The sequence below is a fragment of the Pantherophis guttatus genome, chromosome 6, assembly GCF_059756535.1.
Source record: "Pantherophis guttatus breed Tessera chromosome 6, ASM5975653v1, whole genome shotgun sequence".
Lineage (NCBI taxonomy): Eukaryota > Metazoa > Chordata > Lepidosauria > Squamata > Colubridae > Pantherophis > Pantherophis guttatus.
In genome coordinates, this window is record NC_142068.1 from 60,378,609 (window position 1) to 60,402,438 (window position 23,830).

The window sequence follows — 23,830 nt, forward strand, 5'->3', positions numbered from 1 at the left end:
TTTTTTGCTGTCCCCAGCCTCCAGGGCCTCTCTAGGAGTCTGGAGAGGGCGAAAATGACCTTCCCCACCCCCATGGAGGTCCTCCGGAGGCCAAAAATGGCCCGTTTGACAACTTCCGGAAGTTGAGCTCTGATATGGCTACGTGTGCCACCTGTGCCATAGGTTCGCCATCACGGTCCTAGGTGCTTGTTCCCAGGTCTCTGCAACCGTAAAACCTTATGTTCTGCAACTTTGCTTTACATTTTAGTCATTATTGAGTTCATTTCTTGTATTATTTGGTGTTGGTTTACAATAAGATTTTATACATGTGTTGGGAACTATTGCATTGATACCTCAGGTATCACTTGATGAGTTTAGATATGAAAGAAAAATAACCACATGAAGAAATGAGGATGTTCTGAAGAGCTTGTTCTAAAAAGTGTTCATCATATTGTGTGAAACAGTTTTTAAAGTAGAGAAAGTTGTACATTTAAGTGAATTGTTATGGTCAGATGTGTAATAATCGAATGTCTTCCTTTATAGATATTGAAGATTTGCCGCCAACAGTTCAAGAGAAGCTTTTCGATGAAGTACTTGATAGGGATGTTCAAAAAGGTAAATATGTTGTATAATATATAGTTTACACAATATGATATTATTAATTTGACTGTGTTTTAGAGTTTACTTTGGAAAAGCTTTCACCTGAGGTTTATGGAATAGTAATTAAGAATAGAACTATTAAAGAGCACCAGGGAAGAACTAAATATAAATTTACAAATTGCATATGTATGTGACAGGAATAAATTGATGTTCTTTTCTTTGATGTATTATCAGAAGGGTATAGGTGGCAGTATAATTCACTAAATGTCAAGGTTCCAAGTAATAGATCCCATTTAATAAGAACTCCGAGACAGGCAATTTCCTCAAAGAACATTTTATTGGGACATATCAATTTGGCATGTTCCTGGTGGAAAACCGGCTCTAAGTTCCTGCCGGTTTTACACCCAATTAAAAGGAAAACTTTGTCACTTCCCCCCAGAGTCTTCAGTCACATGGTCCAATCAGCATACAGTCCAGTTGCTAGGTGACCTCAGTCTCCACCTTTCGAGCACCTGCACCAATGTCCTTAATTCCCAGAGCAAAGAATTTTATTTAGGCTACAACCCAGAGGTGGGTTTCAGCCAGTTTGGACCAGTTTGGGCAAACCAGTTATTAAATTTTTGTGCAGTTCAGAGAACTGATTAATTGTACCACTGGCTGGCCCCTCCTGCCCCTCCCCTCCCAATCACTCCTTATCTCGCCTTAGCCGTGGCATAGCAGCTGCTCTCTGGCTTCCTCATTCGCTAGCTCACTTGCCTCGACCACATGGCCCCTGCAGCCCAGCCCACTTGCCTGCCTTCGCCCTGGCATCCCACGCGGCCCTGGTCCCTGCCGAGCCTTCCTTTGACATTCTCCACTGCCTCCAACACGGCCCAGCTACCTGCCTGTCTGTTAAGCCTTCCTTCGCCTCTTTGCCAGCACAGACGGCCTGTTGCCGCTGCCTCTTTCCCGGTGCGAACGGCCTGCCGCTGCGTCTTTGCCGTGAGTGACATCAAGTTGGCCACGCTCACTCAGTCACATGACCCCCCCAGCTACGCCCACCTGGTCATTAGGAAGAACTGGTTGTTAAATTAGTTGAATCCCACCACTGCTACAACCCCAGCTATCTCTACACTCCCCTCCTTGGCCTTTTCACTCCAGGCTGTGTCAATACATATAGTAGTGCAAAATAATGAGCAAGTGAGAATCATTCATTTAGTTGGTAATTGATTTTCCCCCACAATTTCTGCTTTTTGAAGGAACCTTAGAATAGAAGAATTTTAAGGTAGGTTAAAATTTTATTGGAGTTTCCATTCTTTATTTATTTAGAATAATGTTTTCATCAAATATCCTTAAAACCATCTAATACAGGGGGAATGAGGAAAGAGGGGCTGCTTCACAGGGCAAAATCAGAGACCTCGAAACACTCAACTCTGACCACTATCTTCCTTTTCTCCTGAGCACACCTGGGACTTGTGCCTGCTACTATCACAACAACAAAGAAGAAACGGGCAAGAAACTTTTTCTTGCTGGACTTCAGTTTTGGCAATCTGGAAATGCTAGGCTTCCCTCTATTGTCTTGAAGCTAAGAGAGTTTTACTTAAAAGCCAAGCAATTTATCTGCTTTATCTAAAAGTAATAAAAGTGCTAAATGGTTTTGTGTCTTGCTCATTGGATTTAAGATGGCCGATTGGGTACTGTTTCTATTTTGTAGAATTAGAAGAAGAATCTCCCATTATAAACTGGTCACTGGAACTGGGTACACGTTTGGACAGTAGACTTTATGCACTTTGGAATCGGACTGCAGGAGATTGCCTGCTTGATTCAGTTCTACAAGCTACCTGGGGCATTTATGATAAGGATTCGGTGCTACGTAAAGCTCTTCATGACAGTTTACACGATTGTTCTCATTGGTAAGCAGAAATGGTTTTGCTGTACAGTCGAATGACTTTAATTGTTAACTTTCTTCAAACAAAAATTCAGAACTTTTAGATTTGGGAGGGATAAATTTGCTAGTGTTTTACAGCAAAAGCAATATTCTTTTGCAATCTTACTCTGTCATAAAATATTGAAACTTTTGTGTCAGAAAACCTTCCAATTTATATAAATAGTAAGTTGTGTCTATATAGTATATAAAGTGACATTTAATTAGTCAACTGATGGTCCAATGGGATTTATCTGAAGAGTTATTTATATATCTTATCACATCTATAAGGGATGCGGTGGCTCAGTAGCTAAGACGCTGAGCTTGTCCATCGAAAGGTCGGCAGTTCAGCGGTTCGAATCCCTAGTTCCGCGTAACAGGGTGAGCTCCCATTGCTTGTCCCAGCTTCTGTCAACCTAGCAGTTCAAAAGCACATAAAAAATGCAAGTAGAAAAATAGGGACCAACTTTGGTGGGAAGGTAACAGTGTACTGTGCTTAGTCATGCTGGCCACATGACCACGGAGACATTTTCGGACAGCACTGGCTCTTCGGCTTTGAAACAGAGATGAGCACCGCCCCTTAGAGTCGGGAAAGACTAGCACATATGTGCGAGGGGAACCTTTACCTTTTTATCACATCTATGTTTTTGCTGTGATTGGGAAGTTTGTACTAGCACAGCCTTCTCTACCTTTGACTTTATCTCCAGAAGTGTGGATTTAACTTAGAGAACTTTCAGCATTGCCCATGCTGAAAGTTCAGCTAACCCTAGGAGTAGTCCTGAAGACACTATGAGTTGGAAAAATTATCCTGGCTCATTGAGAAGTAGGCGTAGAGTCAGAATCAGTATTATAACCAGTATATGCAGTACCCCAGCGATTGAAGACATTGCTCATGTTTTGTTTGATTGTCAGTTATATGCCCTTCTTAGACTTAGAGACTTAACATTCTTACTTGAAAAAACAGTCCACTGAGGTCGGAATTACAGATTGTCCTATTTCCTCCTGGGTTCTAATCTATACATCGGAAGCAGAACTGCTAAATTTATAGTTAAGGCAGTTGAATTAAGAGCCTGTTACATTGAACGTATCTGGATAAGCTGTTTGATTGTTGATTCATATCTTCCACATATGTATTTTATTGCTGTATTTTCTTTTATATATATCTTACCCTGAAATTATATTCTGTATTTTATTTTTGTTTTATATTTAGATATGGTGCTATGACTAATCAATTATCTGCAGTCTCTCCACCCCCTCTCTCCCATCCATCCATCCATCCATCTTATTATTCATGTTAAAATGTTACTTCTAAAATTTATAGCTGTTGTATGAGCATGCACAATAAAGTAGTAAGCAATACATGATGGAATAAGAAAATAAGAAAAAAAATTAAAAAGCTTAACTATTTGCAGTTTTAGACATTAGATCACATACATATAAGAATTATTTTTGAAAGGTCATCTGTTAATCTATTAGGGAAATGATTGTTGCAAAAACAGTGAAAAATGATCAATTGATAATTCAGATTCAGGTAGGAAAGAATGATTCACACAATCCTGAAATTGGATGTAACTGCTTTAATAAGTGCAAATAGACGCTGTGTGGCACTCCTGCCTATTCAGAAGCAGGTTTTCCTAAATAAATCCAAGCCTTTGCATAGTTGACTCTCTCTCTCTTATACCTACATGCATACATACATAAATACATACATACAATGGTACCTTGGTACTCAATTGCTTTGAAACTCATCAACTTTTTTACTCAAATGCATTTTGATGTGAAACTTTTGTCCCAATACTCATCGTTTGTTTTGTACTCAACTCACAAGCTAGGATTTGTCAGTGTTGGCTGCCTTGTGACTCACTACATTATTCCTTATGGGAAAAATTGGTTTGGTACTCATCGTGTTTGATATTCATGGAAGCAATTAATGATGAGTGCCAAAGTCAGCCAGCCAGCCAGTCTGTCTCTCTCTCTCTCTTTCTCTCTCTCTCTTTCTCTCTCTCCCTCCCTCTCTCCCTCTCTCCCTCTCTCTCTCCCCTCCCCCCCCCTCTCTCTCTTCTGTGTGTGTGTGTGTGTGTGTGTGTGTGTGTTGACCAAGAGAGATGTTAGCTAACTATTGCAGCAAGAAATACTAATTCTTAGTCTCTTCATCTTCCTGTCAAATCATCGATTAAGTAGCCCAAATTCTGGACAAAGCCTGTGTGATTGGGTAAGATGAAATAAACTGTTACACACATACTTTTTTATAGGTTCTATACCCGATGGAAAGAATGGGAATCATGGTATTCTCAAAGCTTTGGTTTACATTTCTCACTGCGAGAAGAACAATGGCAGGAAGACTGGGCATTTATACTTTCTCTTGCTAGTCAGGTAAGAATGTCACCGTAAGTAAAAGCGTAACATGGGAAAGACTACCTTACTGAGAAATGTATTTGCATTTTTCTTAACAAGTTCTCTAGATTTCTATTTTGTAATGCATATTTTAGATTACCTGACTGAAAACTATTTTCTTTAGTAGGCCTCTGGTATTGTTATAAGTACTTTAATTTGGTGTTTGTACTTGTGAGTGATTCAGATGTTACAAGCATTATCCAATCAAAATCATCAATGGTTTTTTTTTTTACATTTTACATAAAATTGAAATTATGTAAAGATTATTGGGGTTAATTATGTCAATTTGAATAATCACAGCTTCTTTAAGCTATATATATACACTATCTCACTGAACTGAATGGGAATTTCTTCTGAATACACCTGCAAATCTAATTATAGCTAAATTTAGGAACTGTGCTAACTTTGAGCACTTATAATAATCTGTAAACTTTAGAAAAGCCTAAATAAATAAATATTTTAAGCTTCATAGATCTTGCTATGGACAATGTTATAGTTATGCTTACCTGACGATGTCTCCCAAAGAAAAGAGGATTATATAAAAGTCAGACTAAACATTGCCAAAACAACAACCCCAGTATAATTTCCATTTTTCTTGTCGGCCATTGTTGCCAATTTCCACTAAATCAGTCTGGAGGGTTTTTTTTCCTCTTCTAACATATATGTGTATGGGACACACTAGTAAGTTCATACTGATTTGGAGGGTAAATGCACCAAACAAAGAGGAAAAGATAATATTAAATGGATTATAAGGCACCCAGTTGTGAATTAATTAATGTCATATATATATATATATATATATATATATATATATATATATATATAATTATTTTTCAGAATAATTTCTCTTACATGCGTGCTGTAAGATATAATACTTACATGCATGCTATAATAAACATTCACATCAGTAAAAGAGATTGCAAAAAATGTTGATGGCTCAGGATGTTTTAGCAAGTCCTATTGTGTGTGTGTGTGTGTTTGATAAATTTGTTTTATCAAATTTACATGGCCGCCCATCTCACAGCCCCATTTTGATCTCACTATAGTAATCCAATCGGGAAGTGATTAGGGCATGATTGTGAACAGAGGCCCTGATTTAGGAATTTGGGCACAACTGGCACACAACATGAAGCTGTGCAAAGGCCTTCCTAGCCACCACTCCTATCTAAAGGAGTTGTGAGTCCAGGATCTCCCCACACCTCCAAGTTTGTGTACCAGCATGATTGTAAAACTGGTGGGCCCCAGAACCCAAAGGCACTCAATCTTGCCAAGATTCAGCTGAAGCTTGTTGTTTCCTGTCCAGATACTCACAACCTCCAGACACCAGGATAAGACGTTAAAAGCCTCACATCACTTAATTCACCAGGGGCAGAGATACATAGTTGGGTATCATCGGTGTACAGGTGGTCCTCAACTTACGACCACAATTGAGCCCAAAAGTTAGGTTGCTAAGTGAGAAATTTGTTGAGCGAGGTTTGCCCCATTTTACGACCTTTCCTTTCCTTGCCACAGTTGTTAAGTGAACCACTGCAGCTGTTCTATTAATAACACGGTTGTTCAGTGAATCTGGATTCATCATCGACTTTGCTTGACAGAAGGTCTCAAAAGCTGATCACGTGACCCCAGGACACAGGAGACGTCATAAATATGAACCAGTTGCCAAGCATCCAAATGTAAATCACATGACCATGAGGATGCTGCAATAGTTGTAAGTGTGAAAAATGGTCATAGGTCATTTTTTTTCAATGCTGTTGTAACTTTCAGCGGTCACTAAACAAACGGTTGTAAGTCAAGGACTACCTATACTGATGATACCTCTCCCCATGGTCATACCCACAGCAGTAAGAAAGAGACTGCAAAAATATTAGCTCGGTGTGGGGACATATTCTTTGCAGCAAGACCCATCCTGTTTAGTTGCTCTTGCCTCCAGATATAGTTGCTCTTACCTCCAGGTATAGTCTGTTACTATGCTGGAGATGGGCCTATTTAGCCCAGCTTACTCCATGTAATTAATATACAAACTGGAGAAGAGATCCTTGGGGTATTGAGTTGTGTTTTTTTTCCCTTCTGTTTGCAACAAGGAAACAGGTTGATAGAGGTCTTTGTGCTGGGCTGCAAGCACATGGAAATCTATGCATGCTAACTCTATAGAAAATCCCATTTAGTTCATTGGCTCTTATTCCCAGGTGAGTATTCTTAAAATTTCTAGTCCTGTTCGATCAGCCTGCTACCTCATTCTCTTCTCATTCCCTTCCATTCCCTTCCATGTGTAGAGGATAAGGGTCTGCAGTGGAGAGCCTTTTGTCCCTGGAGACTCTCTGAAGATTAGAGATTTTTCTGAATCTTCAGATAGAGAATCTCTGTGGGTAGAGGAGGCTCTCCATTGCAGGTACCCTCACTCACTGCATGTGGAGGGCATCAAGGAAGGCAGGACTAGTCAATATATCAGCCTGAAAAGGCAGCGATTCCTCCGTCTGCTGCCTCCATTTCATGCTTTCATTATTTATATCTCCTGCCTATTCACCTGCTTTCAACAACATGTTTCTGTTATTGTATTTTTCCTCCCCTCCCAATATTTTTTTTTGGGGGGGGGGGAGAACATTGCATTCTTTTAGATCAATATGATTCTAGCTTTATGTGTGTATATGTAACATTCTTGGTTGTCTAAAAGGCATGCATACTCCCTGTACTCTCCCAGCATTTTGAGTTTCTGCTCTGATTCTATGGATCTAAATTGTATAATGTAAATTGTAATATGTAATTATTTTATAATAGTGTCAACATCATTATCGTAATCATTTCAGCTGACATGCTGCTTAGGACACTGGTTAAACAACACAATTCTTGCTGATTGTTTTACTAGGGTTTGAGAGCAGTATTCCAAGCTGGTTTAAAAAGCTGGAGAGTGTTGCATTTCTATTAGTACTGTGAATGGTGATTATATAAATGCTTTCTAACTCTTCTGTTCAGATGAATGTAGTTATTTAGTTGTTTCATACATAAATGTGCTTATTGTTGGTTGAAACTGAAGTTCCCTAGTCTCCTAAGTTTTCAGAAACCAGAAGACAAACCATCTTCTCTTTAAAAGGTGAATGAGAGTTATTGAGGCCTGAATCAGTATGTGTGGCAAGATGAATGACAGGCCCACCCAAGAGTGACACAGATTAGAACAATCCAGCCAAAGCTCAGTTCTTTATTTGCTCAAACCATAGAGACAGAATGTTGCCAAACTAAATATATATTTCTCTAACCCTAAGGGATATATCTTGGGAGATTCTAAGAAGTGGCTATCCTAAATCGTTTCCTCTTTCTCTGATTCATCTCTGGGCTGTGTTGTCTCAACTCCCCCCCCCCTTCCCCCAGAATGTGCCCCTTCCTTTCTGGGAAAGTGCCACTTCACTGTAGTTCATCACACCACCTCCCCTTTCATAGGCACATTCCATCACTCTAGGAGACTTACCCCAGTGACTTGTGACCTTTCCTGGCCCCTTCCTCGTTAGCTTTTGAGGAAGCCAGCAGCGAAGGTTGCAAATGATGATCTCGAGATCATAGAGGCTGCAACTGGTCGTAAGTGCAAACTGGTTTCCATCGCACTTGTCACAATCATGTGATGGCAGAAGTGCTGGGATGGCTGGAACGCCAAGGACATGTAGTCACCATTCTTTTATCACCGTCATAACTTTGAATAGTCACTGAAGATATATGCTCATAGTTCAGGGACTACTATTATGTATAGAGAGAGGGAATGCCACAGGTTTTAGCTTCATCGATGGTTTGATTTGTCACTGATGACTTGGATGAAGTAGGGCACCTTGTAATATTTACAGTTTGTCTATATCCAGGCATTGATGAGGTTGTAACAATTATTACTACTAGTGTGACTAGAATATATTCTCCCAAAGCCGGAATATTTAGACTGACAACAAAAATTTCAATTTTTTAATGAACAATGTACACAACTCAGAAGTTAACACTGAGCACCATGTGCTTAACTGTAATTAAATATAAGTTTGTATACTGAGAGTAAGCCTACATAATGTAACATGAATAAATGTTTGATGATAAGAATTCACATTGCTTCACTGTAATATCTGACAGTAATACTTGAAGGTTTTAAAGTGTGGTAAATCAAATTTCACCATAACATTAAAATTGTCACTGTATCAGGCAATATGCAGTAATTTTGCATGTAGTCTATTGACTTAAGCAAAAAACTGATTATCTTTTTGTATATGTTCTCTTATCCCCTTTTCTTTTGTAACTATGCCTGTCTTCACTAGGCTACTATAATTGGAAGCCTTATAGGAGGCATATATGTAATTAAAACTGGATAATATTAAGACAAACTAATGACTTCACTAGACCCTGGTTTTTCTCGTGTAATTTATCCTCATTAAATGATGTACCAGATTATATTTATGCTTTAAGAATACAATTAAAATATTTTGGTAATCAGCATTTAAAAAGTTGATTTCTTCGAAACATTTCAGTTACAGTTACAGTAAGGATGCCCAGAAATTACTGCTAAATGTTAAATCCGAAATATATTTTGCACATCTGTAAAATACCTATCTACCATTTTGCATATGTGTAAAAATATGCATAGGGCCTTCTGATTGATTAAAGATGGCAAAATTCAATGTTATAACCTCCATCTTGTCCACTACTCCCTTCACTTGTTATGGACATAGCCAGGAGGAATAGACCTCTGCCAGCAAGGGAGCAGGAAAGATTGGGGACCTCCAGAAATCCCCGTCTAAACTGCCCTATCCCCACTGTACATGGAAGGAGGGACCTCCAATCTTCCCAGTGCCACCAGTGTCTCAATGGGGCAGATTCCGTTGGCCTACTGCTGCCACCAATCTTCTCACCAGCTCCATTCCCCATTTTTAACATCAATAAAGCTTAATTTAACAGACTTTGTTTTGTCTGTTGGATTCAATTAAATTGTGGTAAGTGGTATTATTGTACTATACTAAAATTGAATGTCAGTGTTACTGTTTTATCTCACATAATAACAATTTTATTTTAAAATGTTGTTTTTGAAACAGCCTGGCGCAAGTTTGGAACAGACACACATTTTTGTACTTGCACATATTCTTAGAAGACCAATTATAGTTTATGGAGTTAAATATTATAAGAGTTTCCGGGGAGAAACTTTAGGATATACTCGTTTTCAAGGTAAGTATGATTTATAATACAAACAAGATTTTAATTTAAAATGTTGAAAAGATACTGGGAAAATCTATAATTTAAAAAATTTAAAGCAGTCTGTGTAATTTCTGTTTCTCATGTTTAAAATTCTACTATTTTTTATTAGTTTTATTCAATTTTTCTTTTTCTTAACTATATTCTTATTTTTTCTACTTTTTCCTTTTTTAGTTTGTATTAGTTTTTATTGCTGTAATTGTAATTTTTAATAAAATTGCTATTAACATACATTGGCAGGTTACATTAATTCTGATTCAGTGCAATAGAAACATTTAGAAATACTTCGGAGTATTTTGATCTTAACAGAAATATAAATAACCTGCTTCCCTGAAAATAAACTCTATCCGAAAAATAAGCCCTACATAACAGCCTGTGCAGCCGGCCACTCATCCATTTCCTGTGGTTTCTTGCAGTGCCATGGCCATGAGATGAGATGGGGTGGTGGTGGAGCTGTCCCATGCGCCCCACACTGGCTTATCTCAGGGCCTCCGCTGCCAGGCCATCCACGCTCGACACCTGCCTTGCAGCAGCAGCAGCAACAGCAACCATGTACAGCAGGAGCCTACATGTCCGCCGGCCCACTTCTTCTGCTTGCTCGTGGCCACAACAGAGCAGGAGGCCGAGTTGTGTGTTGGTGATGCGACCGTGGGGCAGGTCTTGGGTTGTGGATGGACTGGCTGCGGGGCCCCTGAGGTCAGCCAGTGCGGGATGCGTGGGGCAGCTCTACCCTCCCACCTTGCCTCATGGCTGTGGCACAAGTGCGTCGCTCGGCCTCCTGCTTCGTTGCAGCCGCAAGCAAGCAGAAGAAGTGGGCTGGCGGCCACGAGGGTTCCTGCTGGATGGGGCTGCTGGAGCCATTGCCGTGACACAAGGCAGATGTTGGGATATGGGTGGCCTGGCTGCAGGGGCCCTGAGGTAAGCCAGTGTGGGGTGGGTGGGGCAGCTGCAGTCTCCCTGTCTCATGGCAGCAGCACTGGCATGCTGCATGGCCATCTGTCCGCTGCGAGCAAGCAGAAGAAGTGGGCCTCCCTTACATGGAAAAAAAATAAGACATCCCCTGAAAATGAGCCCTAGTGCTTATTTTGCGGCCCAAAAGAAAATAAGAGCTAGTCTTATTTTCGGGGAAACAGATAATTTCGGAGTTCAAGAATTTTCAAGGGATTTGTATATGCTTCTCATAATGATCTATAGAAAGTATAATATTTAATATCAGAAATCTCGTTATAGCATTACAGTTTATCTTTAGAATACTACCACCTATAATTGTCTTTTGTGACTATTGTGAACGGTAGCTTAAAGGAATTTATGACATGAAATACAAGTCCCTAAGGGAAGTTTTACATGTACTTCTTTTTTTAAATAATGTAGTAACCTGACAATATAGTGTAAAGAAAGTTCTATATCATGTTTAGATTTAAGATTTATAACATCTTAACCTCTTTTTGTAGGAAAAGCACAATGTAAGAATTACTATCAATAATTAGGAATTTTAGATCTTTAATAATTAGAACTTTTACAGAAAGAATTACAATTATGGGTTCACTAAGTTGTGAAAAGCTTCACTGTGAAGTTGAGTAGAATTAAAGATGAGACAATCATTCTAAGTCATCAGATAAATTTAAAATGTTGAAAGTACAATAGTTTTCGCTTACCGACAATAATCAGGCTTGGGAATTCCATTACTAAGCAATGTGTTTGTAAGGCACAGCATAACGTGACCACAGTGGCAGTTCTAACAGTTTTAGTTGCTCTTGTTAGGCAAATCCTGCATGGTTTGACCACGGGGACACTACAATGACTGCCACTGCAAGAGCTCATCAAAAGTACTTCTCTTTCGGTGCTGTTGTAACTTTGAATGATCACCGAATGAGTGGACATTAAAAAAGAACTCCCTGGATGTTCTGGTATTCACACAAAATGACTACATAATATACATAGATATAACCAGCCATTAGAATCAATCCTCCATTAGAAAAAGGACTGGAGTGTAGGAGTTTTTCCGAGCTGAGATAAAGAGAATTAACTGAAATCAAGAATTGAAACCGGTCTTGTATAAACTAATTGCTTACGGTTATCTGCATCTTAAAATTAAAGCCTACTAAATAATAAAAATATTGTATGTCTACAGAATATTGAAAATAGTTTGTGAATTCTTGGCCACATCTTTGTCACATTTTGTTTGCACTTACAATTTCACTTAAATTATTCAATTCGAGATGATACCAAGTCTTGATTTGGGTCATCATGCCTTACAACCATTGCCTGAGAATTATACCCTTTGCCGGTAGCAGAACCTAAATTATTGCCTGTTCTTTAACACCTTGTTTCCTGCAGCACATTTTGACGTTTACTAGTAAACCAATAAGTGCAAAGAAGGGACAACAATGGGAATTAGATAAATTTAGAAGGATAAAACAGTCAGTTGCTGTTAGTCTTGATAAGTACATGCTACTTCCAGGACCAGTGATTGAAATAGGAGACAGTAGCAGAAGCTTGAGTTCTCATAATCATCTTGTGAGCTAACCATTGGCATCTGATTCAACAAAGAATGATCTGTGGGTCTGATGAACATCACTTTATGCTAATATGGCAGCTCTTTAGGATCCTCTTTCACTTTATGAGTTTAAAATGAGAAGACACGGAAAGTCCCAAGACAAGCTCAAGTATCTTCTTAGATTTCTGGGAAAGTGAGAACACATAACAGGACTGCTATAGAAGTTGCAGTTAGAACAATGTAATTGTTTTGTTTTGATGAAATACATTGATATGTTGCTACTGTCTCTGCTCTTGGATGTATTCTGAGCCTCTGTGAAATTATAGAGAGGCTGAACAGAAACATAGACTTTTAATTGAGTTCTCTTTATCTAGTTTTAGGACTTGTCTGGAGAAGAGATCATATTTTAGATTGTATTTATGCAGAAATGTTAAAAACTCAAAACTTTTAAGCAGCACGGTACTTGTAGTATTCCAGTTTCTAAATTTTCTCATGGCAGGGCATGCTCCTGCTTTAGTTGTTTGGTTGAAGTTTTGAATATCTTTAAAGTTCCTCAAATGAGAGTGTTGGAGGGAGATTCCATCATGTGTGTTAAAAGCTGTGAAAACTGGATTATCACTGAATAATTAAAATATAGTTTATTCACTATGTTAAACGTAACATGTTAATACTTTAAAAGGGTAAAACTTTAGTTGGAATTGTTTCAGTTACCATGGGAATTCCTTTAGAAATAACTATAGCTATTTTGGGGATTGCATGATAGTATTTATAGTACAGGTATTTCTTGGTTTATGTCTGAAATTGAGTCCAGAATGAGGGTCCTAGGTTGAAGCATCAGCTGACTGGATCTAAAGTTATAATCTGTTTTTATGATGGTTGTTAAACAAATCCATTTTGGTTAACCCTGGAAACTGACAAAAAAGGTTACAAATCATGGTCACATGACTGCAGGATGCTGCAAATGGCCGTTAAGGTGGATCAGTTGCCAAATGCCCAAAATGCAATTATGCGACAATATGGATGTGTATGGCCTTTGTAACTCTGAAAATGGATCATAACTGGGGATGTGTGTCAAATGGCTGTTAAACAATTGGTAATAAATGGAAGACTACCTGTAGACTCAATTATTAGAATATATTTGCAACTTTTTACATCCATTAATTGATAAAGACTCAGCTTTCTACTGAAAGGTACATTAAAGGCTTATGTTCGTTGTCATGCTTTAGATAAAAATCTTCACCAAAAACAATACAGCAAGTTCATTTACCTTTGGACCTTCCTTTTTTCATAGGTGTATATTTGCCTTTGTTATGGGAACAGAGCTTTTGTTGGAAGAGCCCGATTGCGCTGGGCTACACAAGGGGCCATTTCTCTGCTTTGGTTGCCATGGAGAACGATGGCTATGGCAATCGAGGTGCTGGTGCTAACTTGAACACTGATGATGATGTTACTATTACTTTTTTACCGTTGGTTGACAGTGAAAGGAAGCTGCTGCACATTCACTTCCTGTCTGCTCAAGAGGTAAGAAATGCTTCTTAATTATGGTTACAGCAGAGATGTTCCTCAAGTATTAGATGAGAAAAAATTAAAGTCCCAAGAATATGCATAATTATAGATAGCATGCAGGAGATATATTGACCGCCAAATTTTACTTTATACTGAGGTCTTTATGAATGAGAGATGTTTTTTAAAAACAGCTATAACAATTAAACTTTTGAGGAAAAAGCAACAACGAGATAGTTTAGGGCCCTCTTAATGAACCATTTTATAACTAAAAATACAGAATGACAGTGCCTGCAAAAGATAAGCCAACTTTCTAATAACATTTAACAATACCATTGTACTAGGAATGAAACCTTAAAGTAGCAATTAAAAATGTGGATTTTTATTTGATGCATATCTGGTGCATGATCACAGATAACTTGTCTTTCATAACTTGGCCTGTGAAACAGAACTGTTAGATTTCTTCAACCTTAGCTTACAGAATTTTTTTTTAAAAATTGGGGATTAGGCAATAAATCGTCATGGAGGAAATCTATTTATGTGGCTACTAGAAGTTGCAAGCGACTTGGTGGTAAATAATTAATTCCAGTTAGGAATTGGCTAGTCGATTTTTGAATTGGCCATAGCAAGTGTTACACAACACTTGTCTCTTTCAGTTGGCAGTATTCTAAACTGACCATGTTGTCTGTATTTTTTCCTGCGAAGATTGGTAATGAGGAACAGCAAGAGAAGCTGCTTAGGGAATGGCTGGACTGTTGCGTGACAGAAGGTGGAGTCCTGGTTGCTATGCAGAAAAGCTCTCGCCGGCGTAACCATCCCCTGGTAACGCAGATGGTAGAGAAATGGCTGGACCGCTATAGACAAATCCGCCCCTGTACATCCCTTTCAGATGGAGAGGAAGATGAAGACGATGATGATGAATGAATGAAAAAAAAAAGATACCAGCTGCATATAGTGTATGGTGACAACCCCAGCTCTTGGAGCAGTCTAGCAAATTGTTGCATGGTGCCCCAATTGTAGCAGGGAACATCCTGCGTAGGATTTTGAGTGGGCATGGGAAGAATTCAGAGACTCATCTGATGCAAGAAGGAAGTATGTTGGTTGGACTCATTTGTAAACAAGAAAAAGAAAGCAAAGCCCTAATTTTATTACCAAGACAGAAAGCATTTTTCCGGTTGTACATCTGCCCTTAATTATACCACATATGGTTGTGTAAGAAGGTTGAGTAATAGGAAAAAAGTGTAACCAGCATCTTACAATTATTGAAGGAAATTCTTTTGAATAAGGGCACTTAAAAGCACATTGTTGATTAATATCTGTTCCTTTTGAGACTTACAGTAAAATTTGATTATTTTGCATCTCTTTTTAAGCATTCTGACATATTTCCTTGAAATAACATTTTATATGAAATCTTGCTAATGCCCAGATCAGATCATCAGATCATGTGGCTATTTTTTCCTTTCTTTTTTTTGTTGATGCCATATAACCAGAGTAACTCATACGTGTTAAAAATGTATTGTTCTGTTAAATTTAATATTGTGCCCATTACAGTATAATAAAATGAAATTTTAAAGGGAAAACATATGGAAGGGATGATAAATCTTGACTTAAGTGAACTGTTTTCTGTAAAGACTTCTCTAGTATCCATTACTACATTGTATCACAACTTTGGAATAGTTTTCCCCCCCTTTCAGGCTACTTAAAATAGTTTTTAAAAAAATGCTGTTCCAGGGAACTTTATGCTAAACAATTGTGTGGAGTTTGTAAAACTGAACTGCATTTTGTCCAATCCCGGTCTTGCTGTGAGTTGTACTATAGAAATTAATATTTTATCAAGCCTTTCCCCATGCAAGTTAAAATTGCTTCCACTGAGGAGCATTCCTTGGTCATTAAAATTGAGTGAGAAAGCACTTTGACTGTTTTCCTTAAAAGCCTTCATTCTAAAGTTTGTTGGGAAATCCTGTGTACTATTTTTCCTTAAAATGTAACCTTCAGAATTCTGTGCATGTTGACTGATTGTGGCCACATCTGAACTTGTAAGCTTCCTGAACTGTGAGTTCAGAATATATTCTCTGGAAAAAAAACAAACCACTTTTTATTATACTTGATTACCTTAGCTATGCTGTATTGAATGGATCTAGCCCTACCCAAAAACTCACTGTAAGAACACTAAAGGTTCAATAGTTTTGTATGCAAAATGTAGATCCTGATAAGCACTTTTTAAAGACCAATGATGGTGGAAATGATGACATGGAACCTGTTATAAGATGGAATCCTTGGTTTAAGAATCTGAACAGAAACTGTACCGTTTTTAAACGGATGTAAAAACATAGGAGCCATTCTGAATTAATTGCTTTTTAAAATGGTACATTTCAAGCAATTGAAAGTTAAACAAAAATTTCTCAAAATAATTCTACTGACAAATAAACAATGACATTTTATCAAGGTACTGTGTTGAAACATATCAATACATTTTTTTCACTCTTATAGAAGCTTGTTAATGTTTTACACAAAGAAAATCACATTGACCTGTGATAAATTTACAGAGCAGTAGAATCATTGGATTTCTTTTCCTACAACAGGTTGTGCTTTGATATATTCCTTTTTAAAGTTTTCCTAAAGACAGTTAAAAGGGGTATAGTTTAATACCTGTCCTCTGCTTGCTCTACATTCTTTCCTATAAAATTCCTGCATTCCTGAACTAATAGAATAAATTAGGTGATTATGCTTGAATAGAATGAAGAAAATTGAAATGTTGCAAGTTATGCTCCAAATCTGAGTTACTTCTCAATTCTACCAGCAATTTCCTGCAATGAGATATGGCCTTCTTGAATATAAATATTATTTTATTTTCCTTTGCCCTATTAATAAGAGGAGAAAATGTTTAGCCGTATTTAACTAAGGCTTTAGGCATTTTCTTGAATAAAGGCATTTGGCTGCTAGTAGGGATAAAAAAAATCAGCAATATACATTTTATTTTCATGTTATACAGCTATACAAGCAGCAATATACATATTATATAGTCACAGTACATCCTTATGAGGCTCAGCAGAAGTCAGTGGTTTTATAGATTGTAATTCCGATTGCTCTTACAGTACAACAGCAGTTATTAATTCGATTATAGCTGTGCCTTGAAACACTAATTGCAATAGTACGTAGGCCTGTCATCTGATGTATAATTTTTGGGAAGGATTACATTTTTAAAAACAAACTTGGAGGTATTCTGACATATCCCTGCTTTAAAACTAGAGGTCAGACATCAGTTTGATTTTCTTTTTAAGTTGTAAAGTCTCCCTACAGTCCAAATTAAACTGAATATTTTGCTGTCCTATTTTTTTGAATTGTGGTTTTTTTAACCTTTAAATACCTAAATTGTTTATCCTATTCAGATATTTTGTTCTATGTCTTGTTTCAAAGCCTGTTCTCTTGAAAAGAGAAACCACCTCACCACTTCTATGGTTAGCATCAAAATGATTTGCCATCTCCACCATTTTGTATGGTAATTATTTTTTCCCCAAAGCCGTGTTCTATTGTAGTGGATTATGCTTTCTTAATTACACCAGTATTTTATAAATTCTTTTAGCGGCATGCCTCTTCTCTATCATTTAACTTAGATTTAGCCTAGTAAGATAACTTTTACAATGGCAACTGGTATAAAAATTTCAGCACAAAGTTTCCTCTAAGTATCTATCTGATTTTAAGTGGGGAGTTTTCCCTTCAAATTAGTAACTGGAAGTAATACAAAATTAATGTCTCTATTAAGCACATTTACTAATGGTAGAACATCCCACAACAAATATGATTGGCTTATTCAAGTATTTTTCATGAATGCTAATTATGCCTATTTGGAATGCTACTTCCTGGCTTAAGAAAAGTTCCAAGAATAGCAGCTTCTAAAAATTCACTAATGCCAGTGTAAACGTTTTGTTACTTCACCTTCATTTGTGTGACTTCCTAAAATGTTCTCTGTAATTCATCAATGTTTCTTCTCCTGGTTGCTCTATTCTGGTATCTATGGTAAGTTGCACATATTTGCAGTGTTAGATCATTGACACATTTATGAAGTTGAATCCCTTGAATGTGTTCAAGCTGGTAATGTGCTTTTCCATCAATTCAAAACAAAATATAAGTTTTGTACCAATGATCTGTTTTCGATTTCTGCTTCCATAGCTTATTTTGTGTGTGTCCCCCGTTCCTTTTAAGCCTTCTCAAATCACATTAAAAGTTCACTGACAAGCTAATTTTAGTATCAGATATCTTAATGGCCACAAATATTTGTATATTTTCATGACTGAAGTCCTATGGATTGTAAATTTAGTTTTGTGATTTATACTGAATTTATACTGACTCCTGCTTGGACCAATTTTCTTTTTCTTTTGTATGTTGCCCCAGACCAGGGGTGTCAAACTTGCAACGACACATCACGTGACATATCACAACTTCTCCCCCTTTGCTAAAATGGGGGTGGGCGTGGCCAGCGCGTGATGCATCCAGCCCGTGAGTTTGTCACCCCTGCCGCAGACCAAAGCTTTTGCTATGGAAAGGGCAGTTTTTGAGCAACTTTATCTTTTCTCCTTTCAAACGTAAGCTCCTTTCCAACATCAGTATAGGCTTTTGGAAGAATATTGACTAGTAATTATCAAAATTTTAACATATACAAAGTATTTTAGTCATTGCAATCATTACTACAGTTCTTCAGGATGGTCCTTTAGTGAGTTTGTGGCTCATGAAATACAAATATTCTTTTCATACTGATAACAGCATGATAGACTGGTTGCAAAGTAGCTGTTAATTATCCATAAGATTATTACGGGACACTTGGCGTGAAGCAGATTGATGCTGACCAGTATAAAATGTCATTTACCTCACCTGTTAATTCCATAAAGTTTAACAGTAATAGAGCTTCTAAGATTGCATGTAGAGCAAGAGCAGTCTTTTTGCTTAGAATGCTTTGCTCTTGGAATATCTTGTATTCAGACACATTATATTTCTCCCACTATACAATATGTTCTGCTGTGATGAGGAAAAGACTGCACAGAAGGAACACTTTCTCCATGTTATCCGGGGAGTTACAAATGATGCTTGATCAGGATCCTCAGAGCAGTGCTGGTGTAGTGGTTAGAATTCAGTACTTGCAGGGCTAAGTCACTGCTCACTCCAGGAGTTCGATTCTGAGAGGCTCAAGGGTGACTCAGCCTTCCAGTAAAATGACCCAGATTGTTTGGGGCAATATACTGACACTAAACCACTTAGAGAGGTAAAGCACTGTGAAGCAGTATGCAAGTCTTAAGTGCTATTGCTAACCTTGTCAACTCTCACCCAAATACTAAGGATTCTCAGATTCTAGGTATACTGACTTCTGGGGTGAGGCACGTTTGAGAAATTCAAAGTCACCATTCAGTTTTATCCTAGATGTTCCATAGTCTATGAAGGATGAAAGTTTTTAATCCTGTGGATTCTGTAATGTTCTCAATTAGAATTGGTTCAAGAACATTGAGGGCCTGGTCCAACTGAAATTATAGAAATTGTCACTTTTTATTGAAAACTGCACTGAACGCTATATGTCCACCTTTACAATAAACAAATACAGTAACGGTAATACACTAAAACAAAACATTTCTGGTAGCCATTGGTTCTGGTTTTGTTTTGTTTGGGACAGCTTTTAAAACTTTTATCACAGAAACAGAATGTACCCATACAAAGGCTCAGAATAAGCCATCTTTTTCAACAAAAAGGTGATGTTTCACAAAAGACTATGAATATAACATGTAACTAGTTGATACAAATCTAATAGGATTTGTTAAAATCAGTCACATCTAATAACACATTTTGAAGTGTTCTTGTATAAAATACCACATGAAGAAAAGAAGACTTCAATGTCTAAAAAAGTGGGTTTTGTTCATACAGTCTGACAAGTTACCATAAAAAGTGTTTTTTTTCCTGAGACATAAGGAAATGCAACATTCTTGAATCCTTTCCAGCTCAAGACTTTTCCACTCAATAAAATAGCTGTGGATTTAAAACTGAGAAAAATATATTTGAATATAAATGTGAGACTTAACACTTTTTTTGCATCATCAACATGTGTTATTGAACTTACAGCTACTTTATTAAGTGTATCTTGTAGGAGAAGCATCAAGTTCTGTGAAAAAGGCAGTAAGTTAACGTAGGCCTTTTCCCCTCTCCAAACTATATAACTGTAATTAAACTTGAGTAGCATCCCTCCAGTAAATTAGTGGCTACAGATAACTGTAACAAGCAAAACTCTCTCCCCGTGTGTGGGTCATCTTTCCTCAAGGTGTAGAAAGAGAAGCCAGGTGATTGAGTAAGGAAAGGGCTGAAGTCACAGGATGGCGTCCTCTCTATTATCATGTAAGCTTTGTTAGGGCTGTTAGATATGTTCTAAGTAATAGATACTTCAATCAGCTGTTTTTCCCCAAAGGGACATAGAAGGTACATATATTATTCTTGTGATTGATGTAAAGATGAAAGAACTTAAATACACAATAACAGAAGCTGATCAGTAATGTTATCAAATCCTAGTTTTCAGTGCTTCAGTAAGCAGATGACTTCTTCTGTTTTCCCCCTCCCTCCCTTAAGTCTTGACTCCTATCTTTTAATTTTTGTGGTTGTCGTCGTCGTTAACACTGGAACATCGTGATGCATCTGTCCAAAATGAACCTTACAAATTTTGTATCAAATTCCTTTCAGTTTGTCATTTTCTTTTCCAATGTCTCTTGGTCCCAAATTGGAGTGCTTTAAATTGTCTGCTATTGCTCATTTGGATGTTCCCTGTTATCCCCATGTTTTGAGGGCTGGTTGGGAGATGGAGCTTGAGAAGGGTGTGCCACAGTTGGAAGATTATGGGTAACTGGAATCCCTCCTGGAATGATACCTTCCATAGCTGCTGGGATTCCACCTGGAGTAACACTCATCATTCCTGGTGGATATCTAGAAAGAAATGAATTTAATTAGACGAAAATTAATGCAAACGTATTCTATAGAAAAAGCAATGGTCTAATGGCCAAGGGGTTGGGGAATCCTCTAGGAAAACTATTTTCCTAATAAATTCAGTAATAACATCTATTTCAATCCTTCAAGATAGCTCTTACAAAAATGGTTTTATTCTATTTCTTTACTCATGTTATTTTAGAAGCCTGTGCAAACAGCCAGAATATATATCCCAGCAGTTGGAGAAGTAAATCTTATTTGAACCCAAAGTCCCCTTGCTTTTTTGCATCTCTTTTCAAAAGATAACAGGACAGAAACAGAGGCCAAATTTTTCTATTGGAAGAAAAAATAAAAGAATGGAAAGTGAGATTTTATGCAATGGGTGAATAGTCTTCTCTTTCAGGAAACACTTCAAGGAATATAAAGGGAGAATCTAGCTTAATTTTGAATTATCTAGATGAGATGGGCGACACATTAACCTAATAAAAAATAAATAAATGTAACAATGCTTAGTTAACTCTTATTTTAGAAATTAATTAAAAAATAATGGTCTAAAATTGCATATTTTAAAATTGATTGAATGTGTACATTTATACAGTTCATAAAGTTACAAATAATTGTTAACAAAATTAATACTAGTGGATAATGTTGCTTCAAATTTATTTCCAGTATAATCAAAATAAGAAAGCCAGTTTGGTCTAATGGTTCAAGGCTCTGGAATGAGAACAGGGAAAGTGAAGTCCTAGTATTCCTTAGCCAAAAAAGCCAGCTTGATCTCTCTCAACTGGAGTGAGAGAAATTGAAAAACATCTTAAAAGATGGTTCTGGCAAACCTCTTCTGAAAAAATGTTGCCAAGAAAACTACATTAACCTGTTGGTTCAGTCACCTTGAATCAAGATTGACTTGAACAATCATAACAATGTAATCAAAATGGTTGCCGACCTTTTCAAAACATCTACAGGCAATCCTTGACTTGGGGTCATTCAGCGATCATTCAAAGGCTCTGAGTGAATGGTGATTACAACCAGTCCTTGGACTTCAGACAATCCCAGAACTTATGACTAGTTGAGTGACATGAGATTTACATGATCAGCATTTGCAACCTTCCCTGAGGGCTTCCCTGGAAAGTCAATGTGGAAGCCAGCAGAGAAAGTTGCAAGTTGCAGGATAAGTGTTCCCTACCCATGCCTTCTCTCAGCCTCTTTGTGCTTGTGCCACACTAGCCACTTGTGCATTCCTCATACTCTCCCTGACTCACACTTCTTGCACACTCCCTGCCCAACCTGTGTCATGACCTCATGCACTCTCTCTGACCTATGCCTCTCATGCAATCCTTCATTCCTCTCCAACCTGCATCTTTTGTGCACCTCCTTCACCTCCTCAATCCACACTACACCCTTGTGCCGCCTCCATGACTTGCACCTCTTGGGCACCATCTTGCACCCTCCCCAACTCTTGCCACACCTTCTCTGCATCTCTTTGAATTCCCTTGCCCCGTCCCTGCCTGCTGACCTGGGACTTGCAACTTCCTGCTGGCTTCCCCATTGACTTTGGTTGTGGGAAGCTGGGAAGAAATTGTCTTATCTAACAACTGTGGGAGTCTGGTAACAATGGCAATTGGGACTGTAATTTCCATCACTAAGCAATGTATTCAGTCAAGTGTGATGCCACGTGATTGTATGATCACTATAGCAGTGGTAGTCGCAGCAGTTCCAGTGCTATCATAACTCCAGGACCACCCAGTTCATTGATCAAGGCCGTCAGGTGACTATGACATGGGAAGCAGTGGAAGTCCCAGGCAAACAGATGGGTGACAGCTAGGGGTGGGGGCAAGTGCTATGGAACACAAACCAGGTACATGGATAAGTGCTATGGAGTAGATACTGGAGTGTGTATGGAGTGTATGTGGCTGCCAGGGGTGAGGAAAAAAGCAGCAGGACTGGCAGTTACTTGTAATCTTCTCCTAGCTTTACTTGTGGGAAACCGGCAGAAAAAGTTTCACATCTGCAAGCCATTTGCCATGCACCCAAATCATGATCATATGACCATGAGGCTGCTGCAATGGTTACAACTTCATGGATTAGACATATATCCTTCTTCTTCATCATCATCGTAATTTAGAATGCTTGCTGAATGAGGGTTCACAGGGGAACCCTATCTGTATTATGTAATTGTTTGCAAAATATAGATTACTAAGTGGCTTGTATAAATCTTTATGGAACGCCCAAAGATTTTAATTTTTTTGTACTGAAAATGGACCAGAGGATAGTTTCTAGGGTCTGTAATTTAAGTTTGGATCCATCTTGCATTGGAATCAAACCTCTTAGACAAAAAACCAAATCCCCATTTTCAAACATTATGCACCTATGCACATACACATAGTGTGTGTGAGTGAACATCCATGTTCTTTTGTATCGTTTTCTATTATATCTAAAGTATACTATAGTTTCCTGGATCTATACGGATAATTGAAAAATAAAATCATACAGAGCTAGTTTTGAAAGACTGAGACTTTATAATTTATTTTCTCTAATAAAAGGTTCTGCTCTCAGTTTACTTGCGAAAGAAGGAAATTTAATAGAATCACAGAGTTGTAAAAAGCTATTCTGGCCATCAAATTCAACTGCCATTCCATGGAAGAATCTGAATTAAATCATCCAGGACGGACAACTGCCTAACCTTTCCTTAAACAAATCCTCTTAAGATTCTATTATATCGAACTGTTCTTGGCTTAGAAATTTTTGCCCCCAACATTTAACTAGAAACTGCACAATGTAACTTCAATCTGTTATTA

At 37.8% G+C, this 23,830-nt stretch overlaps 2 protein-coding genes across 43 annotated transcripts in view; one reads left to right on the top strand and one right to left on the bottom strand.

Annotated features, from left to right (window-relative positions):
• Window positions 1-18,226, top strand: part of ZRANB1 (zinc finger RANBP2-type containing 1) — a 62,659-nt gene extending 44,433 nt beyond the window's left edge. For all 5 annotated transcript variants that reach the window (XM_034436428.3, XM_034436426.3, XM_087871630.1 and 2 more), the window contains 6 exons: window positions 523-594; window positions 2,273-2,471; window positions 4,735-4,855; window positions 9,928-10,057; window positions 13,873-14,102; window positions 14,790-18,226. In XM_034436428.3, coding sequence (XP_034292319.1) covers window positions 523-594; window positions 2,273-2,471; window positions 4,735-4,855; window positions 9,928-10,057; window positions 13,873-14,102; window positions 14,790-15,008 — 971 coding nt within the window. In that variant the 3' untranslated portion in view covers window positions 15,009-18,226. The remainder of the gene's footprint in view (window positions 1-522; window positions 595-2,272; window positions 2,472-4,734; window positions 4,856-9,927; window positions 10,058-13,872; window positions 14,103-14,789) is intronic.
• A 1,369-nt stretch (window positions 18,227-19,595) lies between these two features.
• Window positions 19,596-23,830, bottom strand: part of CTBP2 (C-terminal binding protein 2) — a 257,292-nt gene continuing 253,057 nt past the window's right edge. For all 38 annotated transcript variants that reach the window (XM_087871608.1, XM_087871600.1, XM_087871607.1 and 35 more), the window contains one exon: window positions 19,596-21,035. In XM_087871608.1, coding sequence (XP_087727734.1) covers window positions 20,855-21,035 — 181 coding nt within the window. In that variant the 3' untranslated portion in view covers window positions 19,596-20,854. The remainder of the gene's footprint in view (window positions 21,036-23,830) is intronic.